Source organism: Eulemur rufifrons, chromosome 8, assembly GCF_041146395.1.
Source record: "Eulemur rufifrons isolate Redbay chromosome 8, OSU_ERuf_1, whole genome shotgun sequence".
NCBI classification, from domain to species: Eukaryota; Metazoa; Chordata; class Mammalia; order Primates; family Lemuridae; genus Eulemur; species Eulemur rufifrons.
In genome coordinates, this window is record NC_090990.1 from 115,260,642 (window position 1) to 115,282,699 (window position 22,058).

Sequence of the window (22,058 nt, forward strand, 5' to 3'; positions counted from 1 at the left end):
CAGGCCATCCTCTTTAGGACAGATCTCTCTAGTCAGAGGGCTGATTGAAGAGGCCTGTGCCCCTGCACTCCCAGGATCAGCAGGGTTTTCAGGGCTGAGCTCCCGCAAGGAATAAATACTGGACTGTGTCGTGGGACAAGCCTCCCGTGCCAGCAGACTCAGCCCCTGCCTCTGAGAGAGGCAAGGAGACCCCTCCAGGCTCCATCCCAGGGAGGCACTGGTCCAAGTATCAGGGCAGTGCTGTCCCCTTCTACTGTGGCCTTTGGGACGCCGACCCCACACAGAAGGATGGGGGGAAGATGCCCCCAACACAGTCCCAGAATGCCTTCCTCCCTCCCCTCCTCCAAGCAGGTTCTCCCCACCCTTGCAGTCTGGTCGAAGCCCATCTCCTCCTTGGAGACTTGCCCAAGTGCCCCAAACCCTAGAGCTTCCTTTCTGCCCCGACCACCTGCAGCCCATATGAGCCTTTGCCAGGAGCTTTATCTCCTCACTAGGACTGGGGTGTGACCAGGATATGGGGGTGACCATTAGGTCTTCCTCAAAGTTCTGAAGGTTACAGGAAAATCCACTCAGAGGAGATGAAATCAACACCTGCAAAAATCATCTAAAAATTAAGAGGCATTCCAGATGAAGAACAGGAAAAGCCCAGAAACCCAATTAGGTTGTGCTGATGCAAAAGAAGGTATGGCCTAACCGCAGGTGGCCCACATATCTGAAGGAAGAATGTGGTAACGAGACAATGGGGGTGGAGCGGAGGTTTCGAGCAGCACAGGCAAAGGGCCAGAGTGTGCGTGGCTCCAGCCTTGCCCGGGAAGAGGGTGTCCACGGCAGCTAGCCAGGGCCAGCTCTCCACCCAGTGGGGTCCTGGTGTGAGCCAAGCAGTGGCTCTCACCGGGGGATTCATACGTGAGCCAGCCTGTCTACTGGGCTGCTGGGGTGGGGACCCAAGGGTGCCCACTGCATGAGTGAGTGAGCATGGGTGCCTGGAGAGGGTGCCTCAGCACACCCAGCCCTGGAGCCAGGGAGCCTTGGGCAGAAGCAGGAGTTGTTCTCACAGGGTACCGCCACCATGTGGACATATTGGGAACTGCACAAGGACTACCATCCACTGGCAAGTGGGAGCTGAGGTCAGCCCACACTCTGCTCCCCCCGGGAACTCGCCCTGCAGAGCTGCAACCACCTAGAGGGAGGGACACTCTTCTTTATCAAAAGATGCCATCAGTTCCATGAGCTGTTCTAATAGCTCATCTCCTAACTCACACAAAGGAGACATGGAGGTGGGCATCAGCCCTGGCTTGTGCGTGACCGGAGACCCCAAGCCACCCACAAGGCATCTGGTGCACAAGGACTGGATGTGGCAGAAGGAAGGGAGTGAGCCATGCACCTGGATTGTCCACAGTGGGGTCTCTAGCACCCAGAGCAGACCACCCTCGGGATACTTGGCATGAATGTGCATTCCCACCACAACTACAGGCACACAGGCAGCTGTATGGGCCCTGAGCCTTGCTCAGCTCAAGACGTGATTGGGGTGGCGTGGGGGTGGCTGGAGCTTCCGTTGATTTACAAGCTCACATAGGATACTGGCTGGAACTCTCAGACCCAGCTGGGTGACATCCTCCAAGAGTAGACACAAGAGCCAGTGGCATCAGCGATAATGCGGCTGCATGTGCACCATCAGGCTGCAGGTGGCCCAGGCCCCCAGGCTGGCTATCACACGTGTCAAGGTAGATCATACACCGCACAAGAGCCCCAGGGTGATCAGGGGCTGAGAGCCAGCCTGTGCTCTGCTCGCCACGCTGTGCTTCCCAGCATGGGCTGTGTCCACCCAAGGGAGGGGCATCTTTATTTCTAAGTACACACAGGCCAGGCACAGTGGCTCACGCCTCTAATCCTAGCACTCTGGGAGGCCGAGGTGGGAGGATCACTTGAGGTAAGGAGTTTGAGACCAGCCTGAGCAAGAGTGAGACCCCGTCTCTATAAAAAATGGTGGTACACATCCGTAGTCCCAGCTACTCAGGAGGCTGAGGCAGGAGAATTGCTTGACCCAGGAATTGGAGGTTGCAGTGAGCTATGATAATGACATTGCACTCTATCCGGGGTGACAGAGTGAGACTCTGTCTCAAAAAAAAAAAGGCACTTTGGCCGGGCGCTGTGGCTCACACCTGTAATCCTAGCACTCTGGGAGGCCGAGGCGGGTGGATTGTTTGAGCTCAGGAGTTCGAGACCAGCCTGAGCAAGAGCAAGACCCCGTCTCTACTAAAAATAGAAAGAAATCATCTGGCCAACTAAAATATATATATAGAAAAAATTAGCCGGGCATGGTGGTGCGTGCCTGTAGTCCCAGCTACTCGGGAGGCTGAGACAGGAGGATCGTTTAAGACCAGGAGTCTGAGGTTGCTGTGAGCTAGGCTGACGCCACGGCACTCACTCTAGCCTGGGCAACAAAGCGAGACTCTGTCTCAAAAAAAAATAAAAATAAAAATAAAAAATAAAAAGGCACTTTACGGGCTAGCATGGCTCTGCTTGGGGGCATGTGGGTGCAGAGGAGAAGGAGACCCAGGGCTGATCCAGACTATTCAAAACTCTGGTTCCAACTCACCCTCATCAACCCACCTCTGGTTGACTTTTTTAAAAAAAATCCTATGCAGCTAGGCATGGTGATTCACACCTATAATCCCAGCACCTTGGGAGGCCAAGGCGGGAGGATCACTTGAGCCCAGGAGTTTGAGGTTATAGTGAGCTATATATACTGCACTCCAGCCTGGGTGACAGAGCAAGACCCTAACTCTAAAAATAAGAAAAAAAATCCTATGCATGGTGTTTTGAGTTCTTACTATAAGCTAGTGTATTAGTCCATTTTGCACTGCTATACAGAAATGCCCGAGGCTGGGTAATTTATAAAGAAAACAGGCTTATTTGGCTTACAATTCTGCAGGCTGCACAAGAATCATCGTGCCAACATCTGCTTCTGCTGAGGGCTTCAGGGAGCTTACGATCAAGGTGGAAGGTGAAGCGGGGGCAGGTGTGTCATATGGTGAGAGCAGAAGCAAGAGAGAGGGAGCGGGTTCCAGCCTCCTTGAAACAACCAGCTGTCACGTGAACTAACAAAGTGAGAACTCAGAGGGCACCAAGCCATTCATGAGGAATCCGCCCTCATGACCCAAACACCTCCCACTGGGCCCCACATTCAACACTGGGGATCAAATGTCAACATGAGATTTGGAGGGGCCCAACATCCAAACTGTATCGGCTGGGAAGTAGCTTCCAGGTCTGCTCCACATCTCCTGCAAGCTGGGTTAGCGTTCCTGTGCACTGGTCATCTCTGGATGCTGGGGCAGATGGACAGAACACATCTCCTGGTCCATCTTGGCCTCTGCTAATGTATCGACCCACCCGGGACCCTCGATGGATACTGCGGAGGAGCTTCTCTCCTTTCTCCTCCCCTCTCCCCACCCCTGCCCCAACAAACTTCTTTCCTGACTCCAGGGTCTAAGGAAAGAGCCCAGCGGGCCAGGCACCTGCAGCGGGAATCGGCCTCCCGGCCTGCTGGGGAGAAAGGCAGATGGAGAGACGGAGACGGGGAGACAGTGAGAAAACCATCAGGAAGGCAGGAGGACCAGCCGGGCGCAGGGTTACCCACGCCAAGAGGCAAGAAATGTTCCCCAAAGGAAGCAGTTGATGGGCTTGTGGTGTCTCCGAGAGGTCAAGGAGAATAGCGGGGAGGACTGGCCTATGAAGGGGGATGGGCAGCCGAGTAGAAGCCCAAGAGTAGTGGGGCTCGGGGGACAGTTTGCTGAAGGAGAGGAGCACAGGAAGGTGCAAACCACTTTATTAAAAAGCCATTTAGGGTCACCCTCACTGGGTGGGTAACGCTATGCATAGGGAGGTGCCGCTCTCCTAACAGGAGGAGGAAATACAGACTACCGGTCAAGACAGGGCTATTCACAGACGTGGATGACACAGACACAGCTGCTGTGGGTATTGTCCCAAGTTCTCCTGCTACCCTGTGGCAAAACCTACAGACCTCTCATCTCAGCAGCATCTTGGCTGGATGTCACTGTGTCCCGGATGATGTGGGATTCCGAAGCTCTGAGACAGCTTGGCCTTGCAAGATTCTGGAGTTTGCCAATCCTCTGGGGACAGCGCACCGTAACGGTTCAACCTGGAACCTGTCAGATGTCCCAGGGTTTGAATCCTGGCTCTACATGGCGCCAGCCAAGTGACCAGGCCAATCACTTACCAATCACCTAGTTTCTCTGTGCATTTGGACACACATCTGTGCAGTGTGGATAAAGATAGTAGATACTGCACAGTACTGTTGTGAGAATTTAAAAAGTTATTCAGGGAAAGGAATGCGATACATAAGAAGTTGGCTTATGAGGGCTGGGAGCAGAAGAGAAGGAGCAGGAGGGAGAGGGGGCTGAAATGAGGGCAGTGGGCCGAGCCTCTACCCAGGAGGCCCCCAGGACGCAGAGCCAGCAGCCTCTCCCAGGAGGCACTCAGGCCCAAGGTAGGTGTGAGGTGGGGAACAGCGAAGGGGAGGCTCAGAGGAGTTAAAGAGACCCGGGGGTGCTTGCCTTCGAAAGTCTCGGTGGCCTTGTCAAAGCCAGACCTCACCCTTGTTCCCCACTCTCCACCCCAGCCCCCATTCGCACCTCTGGCCAGGCCCTGACTCACGTCTCCAGCAGGTCCCAAAGGGAGCTCACAGGCGAGAGCACTGGGCAAAGGAGTCCTACGCCAGTCCTCACCCCACTCACCACCTTTGACCAAGCAACATGGGGCCTCTCTGGTTTTCCACGCCACTATCCATTACATGTGTGTAACACTCGATGACTTCTGTTTAGATCCCACCTTTTTCTGAAAGGATCTGAGGCCACCGGTGGGAATAATCACACTCTTGTCTCATCCAGTTCATCAGGCTATTATAAAAATTAAATGTAGAAATTATAAAGCACAAAACAGACATGATATTATTGGTATTTTCTCCAGAAGGAATTAGCTCACCTTTCTCTGCCCCCCACCCCCCACTTCCCCAATGGAGTTTCCATAGTTGTCCAAGTCCCCTGGACTTGAACTCAGCTTCATAAACAGTATTTAATCTCCATAACAAAGAAATGCAGGTGGACCCTGATGTCCTCATTTTATAGATTAGAGAACTAACGTTCAGAGTTCATATAATCTGCCCAAGATCTCACAGCCAATACCTGACAGCTGTACCATGAAATGGTGATTTTCATCCAGGGATCACAAACTCAGGCAGCCCCCTGGCCATGTGTGGCCTGGGCCGGGTGGGAGGCAACAGGGAGGAGTAGGGCTTGCAGCCCCTCAGGGCATTCAGGCCTCAATCTTTTACCAGGTTGCACCAGCCAATCACAAGGCTATGGCCAGCTCTGCCACCCTGTCTTAACCACGGGTCTTAACTACCCCCCTAAAAATCTCTACCCCACAGCCACCATCCAGAACCTCATCACCCACATCCGGGATGTGGCAGGAGCCTCGTCCACGACCTTTCTGCCTCCAGACTCCCCCACACTGGCCCATCTGCTCAGCAGAGCCAGACACTGTCCCTTCCCTGAGCACCCCACCCCGGCAGGGACCCCTCCCCCAAATCAGACACATACCCCAGAGACCATGATAGAGTACGTGGAACAAAGACTTTGCAGCCAGACAGTTCTGGGTTCAAATCTCAGCTCTGCTACTTACTAGCTGGGTCATACTGGGTAAGTTACTTAACCTCCCTGAACCTCATTCTCTCTGAGAGGGAGTATGTGGTAGCTACAATGCAGAGTCCCAGGAACAGCAAGTGCATTCATGGTAAAGAGCCTAGACCAATGCCAGGTGCTCATAGGTATTTACCCCACCATCACTACTGGAAACGCACAGCAGGCAGGCAAACATACCCTAGTGTTGCTTCCTTAGGCCTCCAGGCTGGGGATGGGTTGCTAGTGGCATCCTCTTTGCATATTTCCCCCAAGCCTGGGAAGTCAGAGGGAGGGCTGACTTGCCCAGCTAATAAAGGGAACACTCGCATTTAAACTCAGCTCAGGGCCGGGCGCGGTGGCTCATGCCTGTAGCCCTAGCTTCCTGGGAGGCCAAGGCAGGAGGATCGCTGCAGCTCAGGGGTTCGATACCAGCCTGAGAACGGTGAGACCCTGTCTCTATAAAAATAAATAAATAAAAATAAAAAAAATAAACTCAGGTCAGTTTCTCATCTGTAAAATGGAGATGGAAACTCCAGCCGTGCATGGCTGTTGCACAGATTCAGAGAAGATGCCAGTGGTTGCAGTAGCTGCTCCAAATCTGTCCAGACTATTTTGTGAGGCAGGAAGGCTGAAGGCTCGACCTGAAGCTGAGCCAATGCCCTGGCCCAGAGCAGGACTGCAGGGCTGAGCCTTTTAATCCCTTCATAGACCCTGTGTCTGATTCTTGGAGGCCCCACCCTCACTCTAGCAAACATTCAAATGCACCCACATCCTGCATTAAATATAACTCTTTGCTTTAAATTTAAGAGTTTTTATAAATTCTATTTTGAAATTACTTGACTAAGAGTAACTCATTTAATTTACTATTGGCCATGATTTCTCTTTAATCATCTGGAACTCTTGCCAAAAATCCAACTTACAAATTGTTTTCAAATATACTGACATTTGTCAGGGTACTAAACTTAACAAATATCAAAGTTGACATACTATTTTCTCAAGGCAATTAAACATTTGTCAATTTCAACTTTGCTTTTTTCATATTTTCCAGTCCCAAAGTTTTTCTTTCAGCTTGGGGTGGCGGGGGGGGGAGGAGGAGCGGGCTTTAAAAGTCCGCCTTGCCCTCCAGAGAGGACAGATTTGCTCACAAAGCCAGGGCTCTTGAATCGTCGCCATCTCTAGACACACAGGCCACCGCGAGGGTCTGGCTGCAGAGACCACACACTCCAGATTGACTCCAGGACATCCTAAATCAGGCAACTTTATTCTCATTGTGAAAACTAAGTGATTTGTCAAACATTGGATTAAATATGATTTAATGCTTAAACCTTTATTGGAATTTCATATTAATAAATTTGCAAATGAGGCAATATTTTGACAAGGTAAATGTCCTGAAGTGGAGTTTAGAAGTCAGGATCACTGTCACCTTAACCAAGCACCCCTACCCTCACCCGGCCTCCAGCTCTGCAGGAACAGCCAGGTCTCCGCCCGCTCCCCTCAACTTCCCCAGGAGGGGGCGCCAGGGAGGTGAACCAGCGCAGTGCAGGATGAGATGTGGTTTGGCACAGGGCCCTCCAACCGCCCAGTTTGCAAGGTTTTGTGATTGACAAGGGACAGTCTCCCATGTAGATTTCACTCAGGGCCAGCCCCAGGACTGGGGGGTGGCAGATTTGTTTGCACATTTTACTGCACTCTGTTTGGGGCCTTTTAAAGCAGATGAAGTTTTAAAATTCCCTCGGCTACTCACCCTCCTTCCCCTCCCCTATCCATGCAAGAGCCTCCGGCCCCTGACTCTGACTACAGAGAGCGGGGAAGATGCTGCCTCCTTCACGAAGACACACGCACCTCCCAGATGGTCTCAAAGAGGGGCGTGCTGGGTTCCAAAAGAGGAAAGGAGGTGGAAGGACAGCGAGGAAGGCGTGGGCAGGTAGAGGGCAAGGAAAGGACTTTAATCTCAGTTCATACACTTCGATCCATCTCTATCAAGAACAGTAAAAAAAAAAAAATTATACATTGGACCTGGTGACTTCACTCACGGGCATCTAGACTTAGGGCTTCATGAAGAGACAGTAATAGCTAAGATTTACTGAGCACTTACTTAGTACTTTATAACCAGCGACTAATTGAAACCCATGAGGAAAGTGCTATTGTTCCCATGAAATGGGGTGAGGACCTGGAGGCACAGAGAGGGAGAGTAACTTGCCCAGGGTCACCCAGCAGGAAAACGGTGGAGCCAAAATTCAAGCCCATATGGCCTGGCTCCAGAATGCACACTGTCAGTCACGTTAGGCCATGGCTATTCTTAACAGAAAAGAGCTGTAAGAGTAAATCATGGGCAGGCTCACCCTGGGTCAGTGCACTGTAATTAAAATTTATATTTAGAGTATTTTCATGACATGTGGATTTATGTTAAAATAATTTTAAAAACACAAAATTATACATATGTGATCTTAACTCAAAAATACGTTTTAAAGGAACTGAAAGGAATACATAGATAAAATATTTAAAAAATATGTATACATATAACTCAATCATACTGCAAATTATTTGAAGATTAGATTATGAATGGGTGGGCAAAGAACTTATGAAGACCAAAAAAAAAACAAGAAAAAAAAAAGATTATGAATGGGCTTTTTTCTTCTTCCGTTCTCTTCTTTCCCAAATTTCTTTAATGAAAATGATTTTCTTTTCACATAGGAGGGCATTTTAAGGCCTTACTGTTTTAAGATTATTTGCTCTTGATAAATGTTTGAAAGAGAAATTTCTGAAAAACTGGAAAACCAGAAGCAAGTTGTTTAAAAAATAAATCGTGGAGAGTTTGCTAAAAATCTCTTTACATTAGTAATATTCTTACAGCTAGGCCTTAGCACACACAGAAAAACGGGAGACAAGAAAATGGAATGAAGGATTCTATTAAATAACAAATTCAATGAGTAGATGTGGAGTCCTAAGTGCTGGCAAATGGGACAGGCAGTTCTTGCCTTCAAGGGACCTTCTAGAAAGATCTTCTGGCTCACACCTGTAATCCCAGTGCTTTGGGAGGCTGAGGAGGGAATATTACTTGAGTCCAGGAGTTTGAGACCAGCCTGTGCAACATAGCAAGACCTCATCTCTTAAAAAAAAAAAATTTTTTTAATTAGCTGGGCATGGTGGTACACACCTATAGTCCCAGCTACTCAGGAGGCTGAGGCAAGAGGATCATTTAAAGCCCAGAAGTTCCAGCCTGCAGTGAGCTATGATCCCACCACTGCACTCCAGCCTGTGCAACAGAGAGAGAACTTGTCTCAAAAAAAAAAAAGAAACATCTAATCCTGCTTCCTTGTCAAAGACAAGATACAGCTTGTTTATATTATTAAATATAGTCATCTCCTTAAAAAGTTATTCCCCTGAAAAGCATCACCCCTTGGGCAGACGAGGCCATGTGAGGTGCCGGAGCCCTGGACACTGAGTTCCAGTCCAGGCCCTGCCACTGGCCACTTTCACCTCCTGAGCCTGTTTCCCAGCCAGGAGTCAGCCAGAGGTGTCCAACCTCTCACTCTTCTCCAGCCCTAACATTCAATCCTGTGACATGTAATGGCTAGAATGAATCGGCAAGAGACGTCTTCTGGAACTGAAGGGCCCTGGGTCGTGGCCAGCAGGCCTGGCCAGCAGCCCTCGGGAGGCTGGGTACGAGAGCTTTCGCCCAGGGCAGCCAGGCACGGAATGGGGCCAGGTACAGATGTGCCCGCCTGCCTGCTGGCAGAGGTGGGGCTGGGCAGAGCAGCTGACAGGACAGGAGGAAGCTGACAGCCTTCCAGCCTCCCGCTCTTGCTCTCGCTCTGCCCAGGCCCTCAATTACACAGGCTCACGCTGTTCTAGAGCTAATCATCTCCGAGGCGGCCAGCCAGAGGAGGCCCTTCCTCCCCTCACAGCAGCAGCTGCAATGACAGGACCTCCCACGGTCCGGGGCACATTCCATGTCCCTTCTGTACTTAGGCAGCAGACTCCAGCAACCGCTGTGCCAAGGGGGTACTCCAGAAATTACGTATTAAACAGGGGACAGAAGCTGAGTGGGTCAAGGCTGGATTCAGAAGACACAGGCTCGTGTCAACCCCTTGCAACAGATTCTGCCCAGGAGTTTGCAGATGTCTGCGCCACACCTTCCTGAATCGGAATCCCTGAGGGTAGGGCCTGCAAAGAGCATTTTAAACAAGACCCCCAGATATCCAGTTTCAGAATCACTGGCCTCAGGTTTGCCTGTGAGTGCATATTCTCATATCTACCAGACTGTCCCCTAAGAGGCTGGAAGTGGGGAGGAAGTACAAGGCGGGAAAGGGGCGCCATCCCCCAAGCTGGGGTGACAGGGCTGTGCCACAGACCTGGGGGCAGGCTGGATGCGGCCTGGTGGGCATCTCCTCTCCCCCACGGCCTCCTTTGTCAGTTCCCGTGTGCACAAATGCCACCCAAGCCCGGCGGCTCCTCTCAGACTGTGCTGTTCCTCCATCCACAGCCACCCCCACCACGGCCCTCCCTTCTCCCAACAGAGACCCCACCTGCCTCGTTACTTAAATAATCTTTATTTCTCATGCACTAGGAAAGACGGATCGTATGAAACACTGCATTTCACAGCAAAGGTCTCAGTCCAGAACACAACGTGGGGGCCAGCCCGGATCCAGGTCTGCTCAAAGCTCTGGGGGCCATACTGGGACACTACTCCCAGGGCTAGTGGCAGATCCAGGACCCTGTGGCTGCAGTGGCCCCGGACACAGCATAGGTCATCTGTCCTCTTCCATGGAGGCACAGGAAGCTGACACCAGAGGAGCATGTGGGCTGGGGAAAGGACGGAGAAGGCTGCTGGGCAGTGACCTGGTGGAGACGGGGGTCCACCCCCTCAGGCCAGGCAGCCCAGGGCTGTGACCCAGCTCTCGGCCCAGCTCTACCCAGCGCGGAGCTGATGCCCACAGCAGCGCTGTACACACCCCACCCGACTGCTCCTTGGCCACGTAAGACAGGGGCCTAAACTTCAGCCCCAGCCAAAGCTCAGATTTGCCCAAAGACTAGAGGGGCCAGCCCCCCACAACCATCCCCAGGCCCTGCGGACCCTGGAGGAGCCCACAGGATAGGCAGGCTTTTGAGGATCCTAGGATCGAGCCTCCAGCAGGGCCATCCCTCAGAACCTCGGCTGCCAGGTGCCACCTGAGCTAAGATGACGGTGAAGGAGATTCCCAGGCATTGCCTTCCCTGGGGTGGCCCAGGGACAGGGACACGGTCAGAGACATGCAAGACAGAGACAAAGAACGGAGACATGCAGAGACTACAACAGGATGGGAGGGCTCTGAAAACAAAACCCGGCCGAGGTGCTGAGATGAAGTGGGTGCTGCGTGGGCCAGGCTCACTGAGGCCCCGGGCTTGTGGCCACACCCGCCTCCTCAGGGATGGTCTCCAGCATCTCGCTCTGGACGGCCTGCGTGATAAGCGCCAGCTCCTGGCACAGGGTCTCATGGCGGTAGCCCACTCGGATGTCTGGCACGTTGGTGCGGCGGATGTCATTTCCCTCGGGGCCCTCCTTGGTATAGTTGGGTCCCAGCCAGTGGCTCTTTACCTGCAGGAGGTGGGGTAACGGGCAGAGCTGCAGCCAGCCCTGGGTGGCCATGCCGCAGCCCGGACCCACTCAGGGCCAGGGCCAGGACTCAAATGCAGAAGAGGGAGGAGACACAATCCCAGGGCGCAGCCAGGCAGGAAGGCATCGTACCTTGTGGGAGAAGCCGCTCATGAGCACACTGTTGCGGGCCAGCTCACACATGTCGCAGGAGCTAAGCTTCCACACCTGGGTGGCGATGCTGTACTCCTCCATCAGTGGCTCCTGCATGGGCCAGGTTCCCTCAGGCAGGCCGGCCCCAGCCCTGCACCTCCTCCCCTGTGGGCCTCGCCCCTTGCTGCGCCCCACCAGCAGGGGGCAGCACCAGCCCGGAGCGACCCCACTGTCCCAGGACACCCGCCGGACTCTGACCTTGGTAAAGTGGAACTGCAGGGGATCGTCAGTGGACAGGGAGACCATGAGGCCTCGGGACAGGTACTCGGGTAGCGGGTTCCGGTGGTAGCTGAGGAAGAGGCTGTTGTTGCTGAGAGGGGACATGGCGATGCCAATCTGGGCCAGGTAATACAGGTACTGCAAGACTGGGGCCTGCACGGGCGACAGGGAGGAAGAGACTGTCGGGTGGCCTGGAGACGGGGAGGGCATGCTGGTCCTGGGGCGTCCAGGCCACAGCAGTGGGCAGGGGGAAGGGAATCCAAGCTGGGCCTGACGTGCGAAGGGCGAGTTGCAGCCAGAGTCCAAGTTGAGGCCCCGGTCTGGAGGCTGGGGTGGGGAGGGTTAATTACACCGGGAAGGTGGAGTCCAGTCTGGGGGCTGGGTGGGAGGAGGGTCAGTCACTGAAGGGCCGGATGGTTCAGAGGAAGGTGAACAACTGGGAGGGGAGGCTGGAGGTGCAGACCCTGACCTTGCGCAGAAGCAGCCCGTGGGAGATGTTCTCAGCCAGCATGAAAGCTGACACCAGGTGGTGGATGGGCCCAGCCTCCCCGCAGTGTGGCCTCAGCACAAACGTGTGGAAGCCCCTCTGCCTGGGGGGCATGAAGACAGGGTCAGCTCCTGAGCCTGGGCTGGCCTGGGCTCACTGGAGCTCCTGAACCCCACCCCGGCACACGCACGTCCTCCAGGCAGGGACCATGTGGGCCTGGGATGAGGGAAGCAGGGGTAGATGCCTGGCTGTGAGGGCTGAGGGGTGGGGGGTGGGGCCCTGAGGGCAGAGAAAGCACCCATCCAGTCCAAGCATGGGGCACCGGGTGGTCGGGGCTCTGGCGGCCCCAGCGCAGGGCACCCAGAGCGAGGTTTGCTGGGCGAGAGACCACATGGTGCACAGGGGTCTGGCGCTGGGCGGAGCAGGCACCTGCGCAGGTGGTTCAACGTGGCCATGTTGGCGAAGGTGTAGTACAGGTAGTAGGCGTAGGGTGGGTTGTCCTCCTCCACCCAAGCCTCGGGGAGGGGGCTCTCCAGATTGAAGACATGGTTCTCGGGCTTGGACTCATCATCCACGCTGTCAAAACCATCCACCTGGCACAGAACCCTGTGGTCAGGCCCAGAACTGCAGCTGGGGCTGAGGCTGGCCGTCCTCCCCATGCCCGGCCCTGTGCTGCCTGCTCACGTGCTCCAAGAAGAGGTGTAGTTCCGGGTGGCTGGCAGGGTGCACAGTGGCCTCAAACAGAGGCAGGAAGATGTTCTCCAGCATCTCCTGGAAGTTGGCCAGCTGGCCCTTGGTACGGTACACGTCACTGCGGGCGAGACCCAGCACACAGGCACGTGCAGGTCAGGGCCAGCGAGAGGAAACCCAGCAGGCTGGTAAGGGTCAGAGCTCGGCCCAAAAGCACAGAAGGACGCCTAAACCACACCGGGAAGGTGAGGACACCAGGGTGGGCTGGGCTGAACAGACCACGGGTGGAACCAGGCAGCCCCTCCTTGCACTCAGAGGGCTTGTCAGGGTCAGGGGAGGTTCGGGCACCCCAGGAGGGCAGGAGGCAGGCCCTGGCCCCTTGAACACGGCCCCCCACATTCCCTTCCACCCCAAGGGACACTCACAAGAGGCGGGGCACCTGCACGAGCCAGCGCACGTTGGGAGAGTGCACGCGGTGCATGACAGCCCAGCGCGCCAGCTTGTCCCACTCGTCCCTCGAGCGCCCGTAGATGGAGAGCCGCAGCTCCGCGTTCTGGTACTTGCTCTCCTCCAGGTCCGACATCACCTCCTAGACACATGGGGAGCAGATACTCTTGCGCCCACCACGTGTACTCAGTCAGACCTCTTCAGGCCTCTTACCCCACACGACCCCCGCCCGAGAGCCCCCCAGATGCCCAGGTCACGTGGCTCAGTAGCTGCCTCCTCACCTTGATGATGTGAGCAAAGTACTTCCCAGAAACCCTGTTGTCGGTCTTGATGAAGATCTCTCGGAGGACAGACTCCCCAATAGGGTTGTATTTGGCATTGAACTTGTCGAAGCGATGGAAGGTGTTCCTGTCCTGGAGGAGATGGGCAGGCCCAGGTCACCCTAACCCCCAGCCCCTACCCTGACCCAGCCCCTCAGCCCGTGCCACTGGGACGGACCGCGTGCACGTCGAGCGTGTCCACACTGAGGTCGTAGGCAGTGAGGTTCATGCTCTCGAAGACCTCCCGCAGCGTCTGCTCGCGGCCCTGCTCCACATGCACGATCTCATCCAGGTGCCGCTTCATCGCCCGCTTGATGAAGCGCAGCAGATGCTTCTGGTTCATGCAGGATGAGGCATGGATGTGGGTGTCCACCTGGGGTGGGACGGGGCACTGCTGGTCCACCAGAGCCGGGAAGGCCCAGGGCAGTGGGATGGGAGAGGACACTCCATTCTGGACGCCGGGTTGGGGGCCCCAAGCCCTTGAGGGGGAGGCTGGGCAGAGGTGCAGGGTCAGGACGCAGAGAGGGCCAGAGGGCGGGGAGTGAGGGCCCACCTTGCGGATATTGTAGAAATCTCGGTGTGGCACTTTCTTCTGGGCAGCCAGCTCCTTCATCTCATTGAGTAGCACGTGCATCTGGAACTTGGAGCTCAGGTACTGCAGCCGGCGGTAGCAGAATGACTTTCTGGGCACGAGGAGAACATGGCAGGGACTCAGGCCCTCGAGGGAGCACCTGGGGAGGGCCTGGGTAGCAGAGTGGAGGGAGGAGGTGGGAGGGGGTGGGAGGAAGGCTGCCAAGAGGGCAACAGACTGAGGGAACCAGAGAGGGGCAAGACACCAGGTGACAGGGGCTGGGGCAGAGCTGGAGCTGGAGAATCTGGGCTGGGAGGCAAGCTGACTGTCTGGGACAGGAGGGGACTCACATGGGGCCATTGATAATCAGGGCCATCAGCACATTGACATCAGCCACAAATTCCTGCAGGTCCGGGTACGGCAGCTCCACCTCTGAGCAACTGGCACGGAGGGGAGCCTGGGTGAGGAGGGCATGCCAGGCCCGGTGGCCCCTCTCCAGCCACTACAGCCTCCCACACAGTGTCCCCCAGCACATAACACCCCTCTTACTGCTCATCAGGTTCCCTGCGGGTGTAGACGTGCACCACGCCCTGCACCATGCGCAGACCCAAGCCCAGGTCCCCAGGCATGGTACTTGGCTCACAGCGCTCATATGGGTGCTGCTCCAGCGCAGGCGGGTGCACCGGGGCATCTGCAGGGGGAGGGAGGGTAGAGTCAGGGCCTGACTTCCAGGCAGGGGACCCCGAAGAGGGTGAGAGATGTCAAAGACCCCAGCAGGGTAGGCAGCTCCTGACTTGACCTCCACCCCTGGGCACCAAGAGGCTGCGTGTGGGCAGAGGCAGGCAGGGCGGAGATGCCCAGGCCCCAGGCCCAGGGAGCCGGGAGCCCAGGGCACTTGGAGCGGGGCAGGGAGGGGGGTCCCACCAGCAGACACAGGGGTGTCGGGGCCCTGCTCATAGGTCCGTGTCTCTAGGGGCTTCTCGGCCAGCTGCTGCAGGTAGCGGCGGGTGGTGGGGCAGAAGCTCTGCAGCGACAGGGCCGTGTACTTCTCCCGGATGAAGAGTGCCCGCACCACACTCTTGGCTGCGTCCAGCAGGTCTGTGAATGGCACCTGGAGACAAGGACACGTGATCACTCTCCTCCATCTCAGACTCGGGCTCACTCTCATCTCCTTTCTGAGGCCTTAGCCAAGACCCCAAGCTACGCCCACCTCTCCCACAGGCCCTGACCCCGGAACACACAGACCACTCTGGTCCCAGCACATCAAGTAGACCCTCTGACCTCCGGCTGCTGGGGAAAGAGAACCACCCTCTCCAGCACCCCCTCACTCAGCTCCCCAGCTGGGACACTGAGTCACGGAGAACCAAAGTCCTGCCCCACACTCACCCCACACTTCTCCTCCCCGGAGATGGTGACCCGCTGAAACTCCCGTTCCAGCACCACATCACGCTCCCGCAGGCCCCTGTCACCCTGCCCCTCGCCCTGCTCCTTGTAGAGCCTGCACGGGAGGGGTACAGGGAGGAGGTTGGAGCCAGCAGCTGGCAGGCCCCAGCTCCACATCCCCGGGACCCCTCTGCCCTCCTCACTGTAGGTCCGAGTCACTGTCCGTCTTCAGGAAATCTTGCTTGGCCCTAAGCAGGATGTCCGGCTCCAGCCTAGAGGGGTGAGAGGTCAGGCGGATCACGAGGGATGGCCCCTGCTCCCAGGGCCCGGCACCGTGCTAGGTGCTGTGCACGTGTTGCCACATGTGATCTCACAGGCAGAGCTGCAGAACCCTGTGCTGTTCGTACCCCACTTTGGAGATGAGACACCAGACCCAGAAGGTAAGCAAAATGTTCCGGGCCACAGCAGTGGGTGGGAGACAGAACCAGAACCCAGCAGCCTGTCTCTGAAGCCCACACTCTATGCTGCCACCCCGTGTGGATCCCAAAGGGAGGACAGGAGGGGAAAGGGGACAGGGAAGGGGCTCTGAAAGGGTCCAGACGGAGACAGAGGGATGCTGAGCCGACCACGGTGTGTGCCCTCGGCTGCCCGCCAGGCTCCGGGCCGGGCTCACTTGACATCCTGGCTGATCTGCCGCTCCAGCCGCTGCCGCCGCTCCTCCAGCTGCTCGATGGGGCTCTCCTCGGGGAACTCATACGGGGCACTGCGGAGCTCACTCTCAGCCAGCGAGCGGCTGAACAGCTCCTGGTGGGAGGGAAGGAAGGGTCAGTCAGTGTGGCCTGGCGCTCAGCCCCTGGGCCCCCTCCTGCAGAGTCTGGGGACAGGGTGAGGGCGGCAGGACCTGGGGGTACCTGGGAGAGGCTGAGGATCAGGAGACAGCCAAGCATGAGGCCAGGGGACAGCTGGGGTGGAGGAGCATGGGGAGCAGAGGCAGGGCATGGGGACATGGGGTGGGGGGTGCAGGTGGTGCCAGGCGATACCTCGGCGATCTCCTTGCATTTGCCATCCATAGACGTGCGCAGGTCGAGCGGGAAGTGCTTGAGGCAGGGGGCGGGGCCCGGCAGGGATCGGGCAGACTGCAGCGGAGGGGCCCCCAGACCACCCCGAGCCTCTGCAGAGACAGTGATGCCAGGGTCAAAGGGTGGAGGGGCAGCCCTTGGAAGCCCTGGGCCCCCACCTGCCCCAGGCCAGCTCCCAAAAGAGCCCAGGGCCTGGAAAGTGGGCAGTCTCTCCTTAGAGGCGGAGGAGTGAGCCTGTGTTTGACTCCTAAAGGACCTCACCCTCACCCATTCCAGGCTCGCAGGTGGGGGTCCCAGTGTGCCCCTAGAACGAGTGCATTCATTCACTCAACAGATAAGAACCCCGGACCAGGGCCTGCTCCCTCAGGCCATCTTCAAGTGACTGCCTCCCAGAGCAGGCACTCATGTGTCGGTGTGCACACACGCACATACATGCAGACACATGCACACTCACAGAAACACACGAACATGCACACGGACACATACCAGACGCTCTTAAAGACCAAGCAGCCACACCGAGGACCCCACTCACAGGGGCAGGGCAGGGCACTGCACCTGACCTCCCAGGCCTATGGAGCACAGCAAAGCCACAGCTGCCCCTCAGCTCTCACCAGGGGACCAGCCTCAAGGGAAGCAGAGAAGAGTAAGTGGAGGACCTGGTTGGCAGGGGAACCCGACCTCCTCCCTAGAGGCCTGCCTCTCCCCCAGGACCCCAGGGCTGCCAAGAAGTGGCCTGGCCCTGGCCCGCCCCTCCGCTGCTGGCTGCCCCTCCAAAGGGAGCTGCCACAGACAGTCTGCGCCACTCAGAGGCCCCAGGATCTGGGCCGGAGGCCCTGGGGAAGGGAGTATCAGAAGCCAGGGGTCCTTGTCCATCAAGGATGGAACTCCTCATCTGTACCACCAGGAGGCTGGCACTAAAGACCTTGAGGCTGCTAGCCTATAGGGGCTGCCTGAGCCCCAGCCCAGCCCCAGAGGACCCTCCCTGGGCTCAGCACAGCCTCCCCGGTGGGAAGCTTGGCTCTCCCAGCCAGCACTCTCCTTTCCCCTCTCCACCCTGGCTTAGGGAAGGGTTGAAGTCTCTGTGCCCGTTTCCCCATACTCCAGGTCTGGTCCCAAGCCTGGACAAAGGGAGGAGGAAGGTACTTGCCCCAGATACAGGACCCAGCCCCCTGCCTAGCCTGGTCCCTGCCTGGACCCTACCTGCAGAGTTCAGCCAGCTCCGGCCAGCAGCCCCATGCCCCTTGCCCGCCTGTTTGCCGAGAGAGCTGCAGCCAGTCCCCCGGGGCCGCACGGGCTGTACCAAGTGCAGCTGTGAGCAGGGGAGACCCTGGGATGGCTGCGAGCAGGGGGCTGGGGGAGTTCAAAGGAGCCCAGAAACCAAGGGAAGGAGCATCAGAGTTGGGAGGTAAGACGAACTCTAGAACTGACAGGGCCTTAACCTCCACAGTGCCAGGGAGGGCCCAGCAGAATGCAGGGATCCCAAGGGGGAGAAACAGGGTAGGCTGATTGGGAAGGGCAGGCAGGCAGGGAGGGGCCAAGCTTCCCTAAAATCCACTGCTCTAGGGGACAGTGAGTAGGCAGGGCCTGGCTGGCCAGAGGGTAGGAGGGGAGAAAAGGGAGGGGGAGCAGCCCTCAACTCTGAGCCCAGCAGCCCGGGCCAGCTCCCTCTGCCCAGGGGCCTTGCTGCTCCCCGCTGTCCTCTGGCCCGGCTTGTGGGGTCACTTGGGAGAGACAAGGCCTTGCTGGGGAGAGGAACTGGCTGTCAGCTGGGGAAGGGGCCCAGTCTGAGTAGGGGCCAGTTACTGAGGCTTCCCGGTGGCCCAGCTGCTCAGACCTCCAACCCTGTTCCAGGCCTATGTTCAGGGACAGGACAAACTGTCCAGAAGGAGAGGTTTGGGAAAAGAGGATCTAGAATTTGGAAGACTTGAGTCTGACTCTTCCCACTTACTGGCAAGTCTCCACCTACCTCTGAGAGGCTTTGAGTCTACAAACGGGGTGATAAAGGGCCCGCGCCCTGTCTAGCCACAGCTGCCCCAACGCTCACAGAGATAAGTGCTCTACAAGTGTTCTGTGAAACACCAGCCTCTGTGCAGACGTGAGGGTCTACAATTATGGACTCCTGGGACCCTCAAAACACTTCCCACATGGAGTCTCACTCCTGGAGCAGGGTGGGAGGTTCTCAGCCGGTGCAGAGCCAAGGCAACTGAGCAGTGAAGGGCAGTGAAGAGAACTTGGCAGGGGCGGAGATGAGGATGATGCTTTCTCTTCCTTGGAAAAGGACAGAGTAGGAAGAGGAAAAACAGAGGGATACCTGCGTCTCCTCCAGAAGTAAGGTCTTTTCTTGCCCAAGAACCCTGATCCTACACACCGCCTCTCCACATATGGCCCCAGACCACAGCCCTCCACGGCTGATTTGTATGGGGTCAGCAGGAGCTGAGTCAAAGGCCCAAACTGCAACCACCAGCCCTGCTTCCCCCAGCAGGGTGGCCCGGGGCCTCCATCCACAGCAATGCTGGGGTGAGCAGGACAGGTTACAGCAGCTAGCTTGCCAGGCCACTGCACAAGGCTGCAGAAGGCTCAGTGGAGGTGACAAACAGGCAGTAACCTCCATGCTCTCTGAGGCCAGGCCTAGAAGACTCAGCTGCCTGCTGGTCCCTTCTCCCGGGGCCTGTGCTGGAGGTTCCCAGCTACAGCACCAACACACACATAGCCCACACTCACTCAGGGGGAGTCGACCAAAAGCCAACTCCACTAACTCCACGCCCACTGACTCCAAGGTTCTAACCACCCCATCTCCCCTCTTGGCCAAGAGCTCCCTCACTCACTGCCAGGACTGCCAAGGCTGTGACCCACGAGTATCAGATGCTCACACCATCTGACCACCCCAAGGTCTCTGGTTCAACAATAGGGCAACTGGTGCGGATGGATCTAGCCACAAGGGACACACTTTCTGGGCACAGAGAACACTCTCAGGACAGTACAGACCTTGCACCAGGCATCTTCAATGGCATAAGAAAATACAGGAGGTAGATGATCAGACTACTGTTATCCACAGCTGCGGGAGGGGTGGGGGACTGTGTTGGCACGACCTGGTCACCAAAGTGGAGGGGGTCTTTCCTTAGCCACAGGCCTGGGGGCAGCAGACGGCGGCAGACATCCCCCTGCAAGCACAGACCCAGGCAGCCGAGGCAGTGGAGCCAGCAGAGGCCTCACCGAGACAGGCACTGCTGCACCGGGCGGCCGGGTCCAAATGGTGCAGGGATGCCTACTACGGTGGGAGCCGACCCAAAGGGTGCAGGAGCACACGCAGTGCAGGCAGCAGCCCCAGCCGGATCCCCACACAGTCCTGACCCAAGGACACCTCATTCTCCTAAGGGAGGCTCACAATACAGACCAGGGACAAGCAAACAGCAAACGACAGATACAGTCGAGCCCCCAGCTCTGGGATGCCAGCCAGCAATGGGCGTGCCCAGATGTCAGACCACCAGTGAGGGGGATCTAGTTCTGGGATCCTGGAAAGAGGAACTAGCCACAAGAGAACAGCTTGTCTGGTAAAGGCACAGGCGCCAGCCTGAGTGGCCAGTCCACAAAGCAGCCAGTCCCACACACCCCCGCTCCATTCACACACGCTTTATAGCAGTCTTAGCACATGCACACGCTGACACGTGTGCATACACACTCTCGCTGCACCCACACCCACACCCACTCCTTGTTACAGAGGACAGCATCCCTGACATAGAAACCTCAGTCACCCCCCCACCGCCCTTCCCAACTCCACCTCCAAGCCCCAGCCCCCGGCACTGAGGTGGAGGAGCACCACCCCAGATAGGATGCTGGAGAAGGGGGCCCCCTCTCCCGGGGACCAGTGGCCTGGATGAGAGGTGGTGGGACAGAGCCCGTGCCTGAGGCCGGCAAGCACACACTCACCTGGAACTGCAGTGGAGGCCTGCAGGCTGGCCCGCTTCTTAAAGGGATATTTGGCCTTGGGCTTGCCAGGGTCAGATGGATAGGATGCCATGGCTGGGGCCACAGCGGTGCCAGCGGGGGAGTCTGAGCGGCACTGGCTGGGGCCTGGCTCTGCCACATCCAACCCCTTCCTCCGCCCCGCCTCCAGCGGGAGTGACTGATGCAGGAAGCAGCGCCCTGCCGGCGGAAGAGGCCCTGGCCACGATTTCTCAGGTTGTCTAGGCAACCTCGGGAGTGGGGCCTCATCCCTGCCCCTTATCCCTCTCCTCCCTCCTCAGTCCCTGGAGTGACATGACTGATGGTGGCTGGGCCTGGGGAGGGGGCGCGGGAGAGAAAACAAGATGGGGAATGGCCAACCCCTGGCCCTCTACTAGCCCTCTCAGGAACCCTCACCCTTGCCAGCGCTCACTCTAGGGCAAAGGAGCCAAAGGAGCCAAAGTCCAGGCTAGCTGGTCCAGCTAGCCCGGGAGGAAAAAAATAACAGTAAACAGGAATCCAGCAGTGAATGCCTCTGAGCTCAGAACACATTCCTCTCAGAGTAGGGATACTCTGGGGTAGAGCCCCCCTTTTTTCTTTTCCATATGACCCCCAGGGGTGGCTTAGCTCTGCTAGGAGGGGGTCGAACTGAGAATCTCAGCCGAGGAGGGAGGGGCCTGTCTTGGGAAAATTCCACTGTCCAGCAGAAGCTATCTCCTAGGAAGGCAGGGAGGCCAGGAGGCAGGGGCTTGGCTGGGGGTCTGGGACAGACATCCCAGACTTGTTCCTCTGTCTTTGTACACTCAGGCTCTGCTTCCCCGGGCCCTTCCAGGAGGAGCCGGCCGCCTTCCCTAGGACCTGCAGGCTGTGCTGGGACCCCCACCCTGTTGTCATCCTGGCCACAGCACTTCTCTGTCCCAGAGACCACGCGAGCACACACTCACCTGAGGCCATGATGCCAGAGTCTCAAGGGCCACCGGGGACGCCGCCCAGGAGGGTCTGCAGAGCCGGGAAGCCGGGTCCTGAGGGAGTGGGGGCGGGGAGCTGGGGCACAGACCCCCGCCAAGTCGCTTCAACGGCCCCTGCCCTGGCACCGCGATGGGGGAGGTGCAGCAATCTTTCAAAATTGCCAGCTGGCTGGAGACGGACCCCCGCTGACCTCGGCGGCCAGGCCGGGCTGGCCTCAGGAGACCCCGGCGTCCCGACCCCCAGCCCAGCACTCTACAGGCGGGCAAGCCACGTGCTCCCCAGGGAGCGGGATCCGGAACTCGCTCGTCTGGGCTTCTCTCAACACTGCCCGGGTATTCAGGGTCGGAGTCCCGCGGCTGGATTGCGGGGGAGTCACGCAACAGGTGCGACCCTACCAAACTCTCGCAGACGTAGTCTGCAGCCCCAGGCCCCGCCAGTCCGTGGCCCCGCCCCCGCTCGGG

General features: G+C 57.3%; 1 protein-coding gene across 5 annotated transcripts; it reads right to left on the reverse strand.

Moving 5' to 3' along the window:
* Nucleotides 1–10,235: 10,235 nt before the first annotated feature.
* Nucleotides 10,236–22,012, reverse strand: AMPD2 (adenosine monophosphate deaminase 2). Of its 5 annotated transcripts, XM_069480865.1 has the most exons (19): nucleotides 21,573–22,012; nucleotides 20,614–20,963; nucleotides 16,648–16,778; nucleotides 16,281–16,411; nucleotides 15,811–15,879; nucleotides 15,611–15,722; nucleotides 15,149–15,335; nucleotides 14,774–14,915; nucleotides 14,575–14,664; nucleotides 14,207–14,336; nucleotides 13,832–14,026; nucleotides 13,615–13,746; nucleotides 13,312–13,475; nucleotides 12,881–13,007; nucleotides 12,626–12,789; nucleotides 12,179–12,299; nucleotides 11,689–11,862; nucleotides 11,431–11,541; nucleotides 10,236–11,280 (listed from the first exon to the last, which is right to left on the reverse strand). In XM_069480865.1, exons 2-19 carry the CDS (start codon nucleotides 20,702–20,704, stop codon nucleotides 11,071–11,073), a joined length of 2,481 nt encoding a protein of 826 aa, XP_069336966.1. In that variant the 5' UTR covers nucleotides 20,705–20,963; nucleotides 21,573–22,012; the 3' UTR covers nucleotides 10,236–11,070. The 5 variants fall into 5 exon arrangements, with proteins under 5 accessions (XP_069336966.1, XP_069336968.1, XP_069336969.1 ...); XM_069480867.1 differs by lacking the exon at nucleotides 20,614–20,963; XM_069480868.1 differs by lacking the exon at nucleotides 21,573–22,012 and having other exon boundaries at nucleotides 17,887–20,675.
* Nucleotides 22,013–22,058: the final 46 nt, after the last annotated feature.

Coding starts and splice junctions, on each gene's coding strand:
- AMPD2 (XM_069480866.1), bottom strand. CDS start 20,898: ATGAGGCCCCACTCCCGAGGTTGCCTAGACAACCTGAGAAATCGTGGC. Junction 14,337..14,574: donor CTGATTATCAATGGCCCCAT/GTGAGTCCCCTC, acceptor CCTCGTGCCCAG/AAAGTCATTCTGCTACCGCC. Junction 12,300..12,625: donor ACGTTGAACCACCTGCGCAG/GTGCCTGCTCCG, acceptor CATGCCCCCCAG/GCAGAGGGGCTTCCACACGT.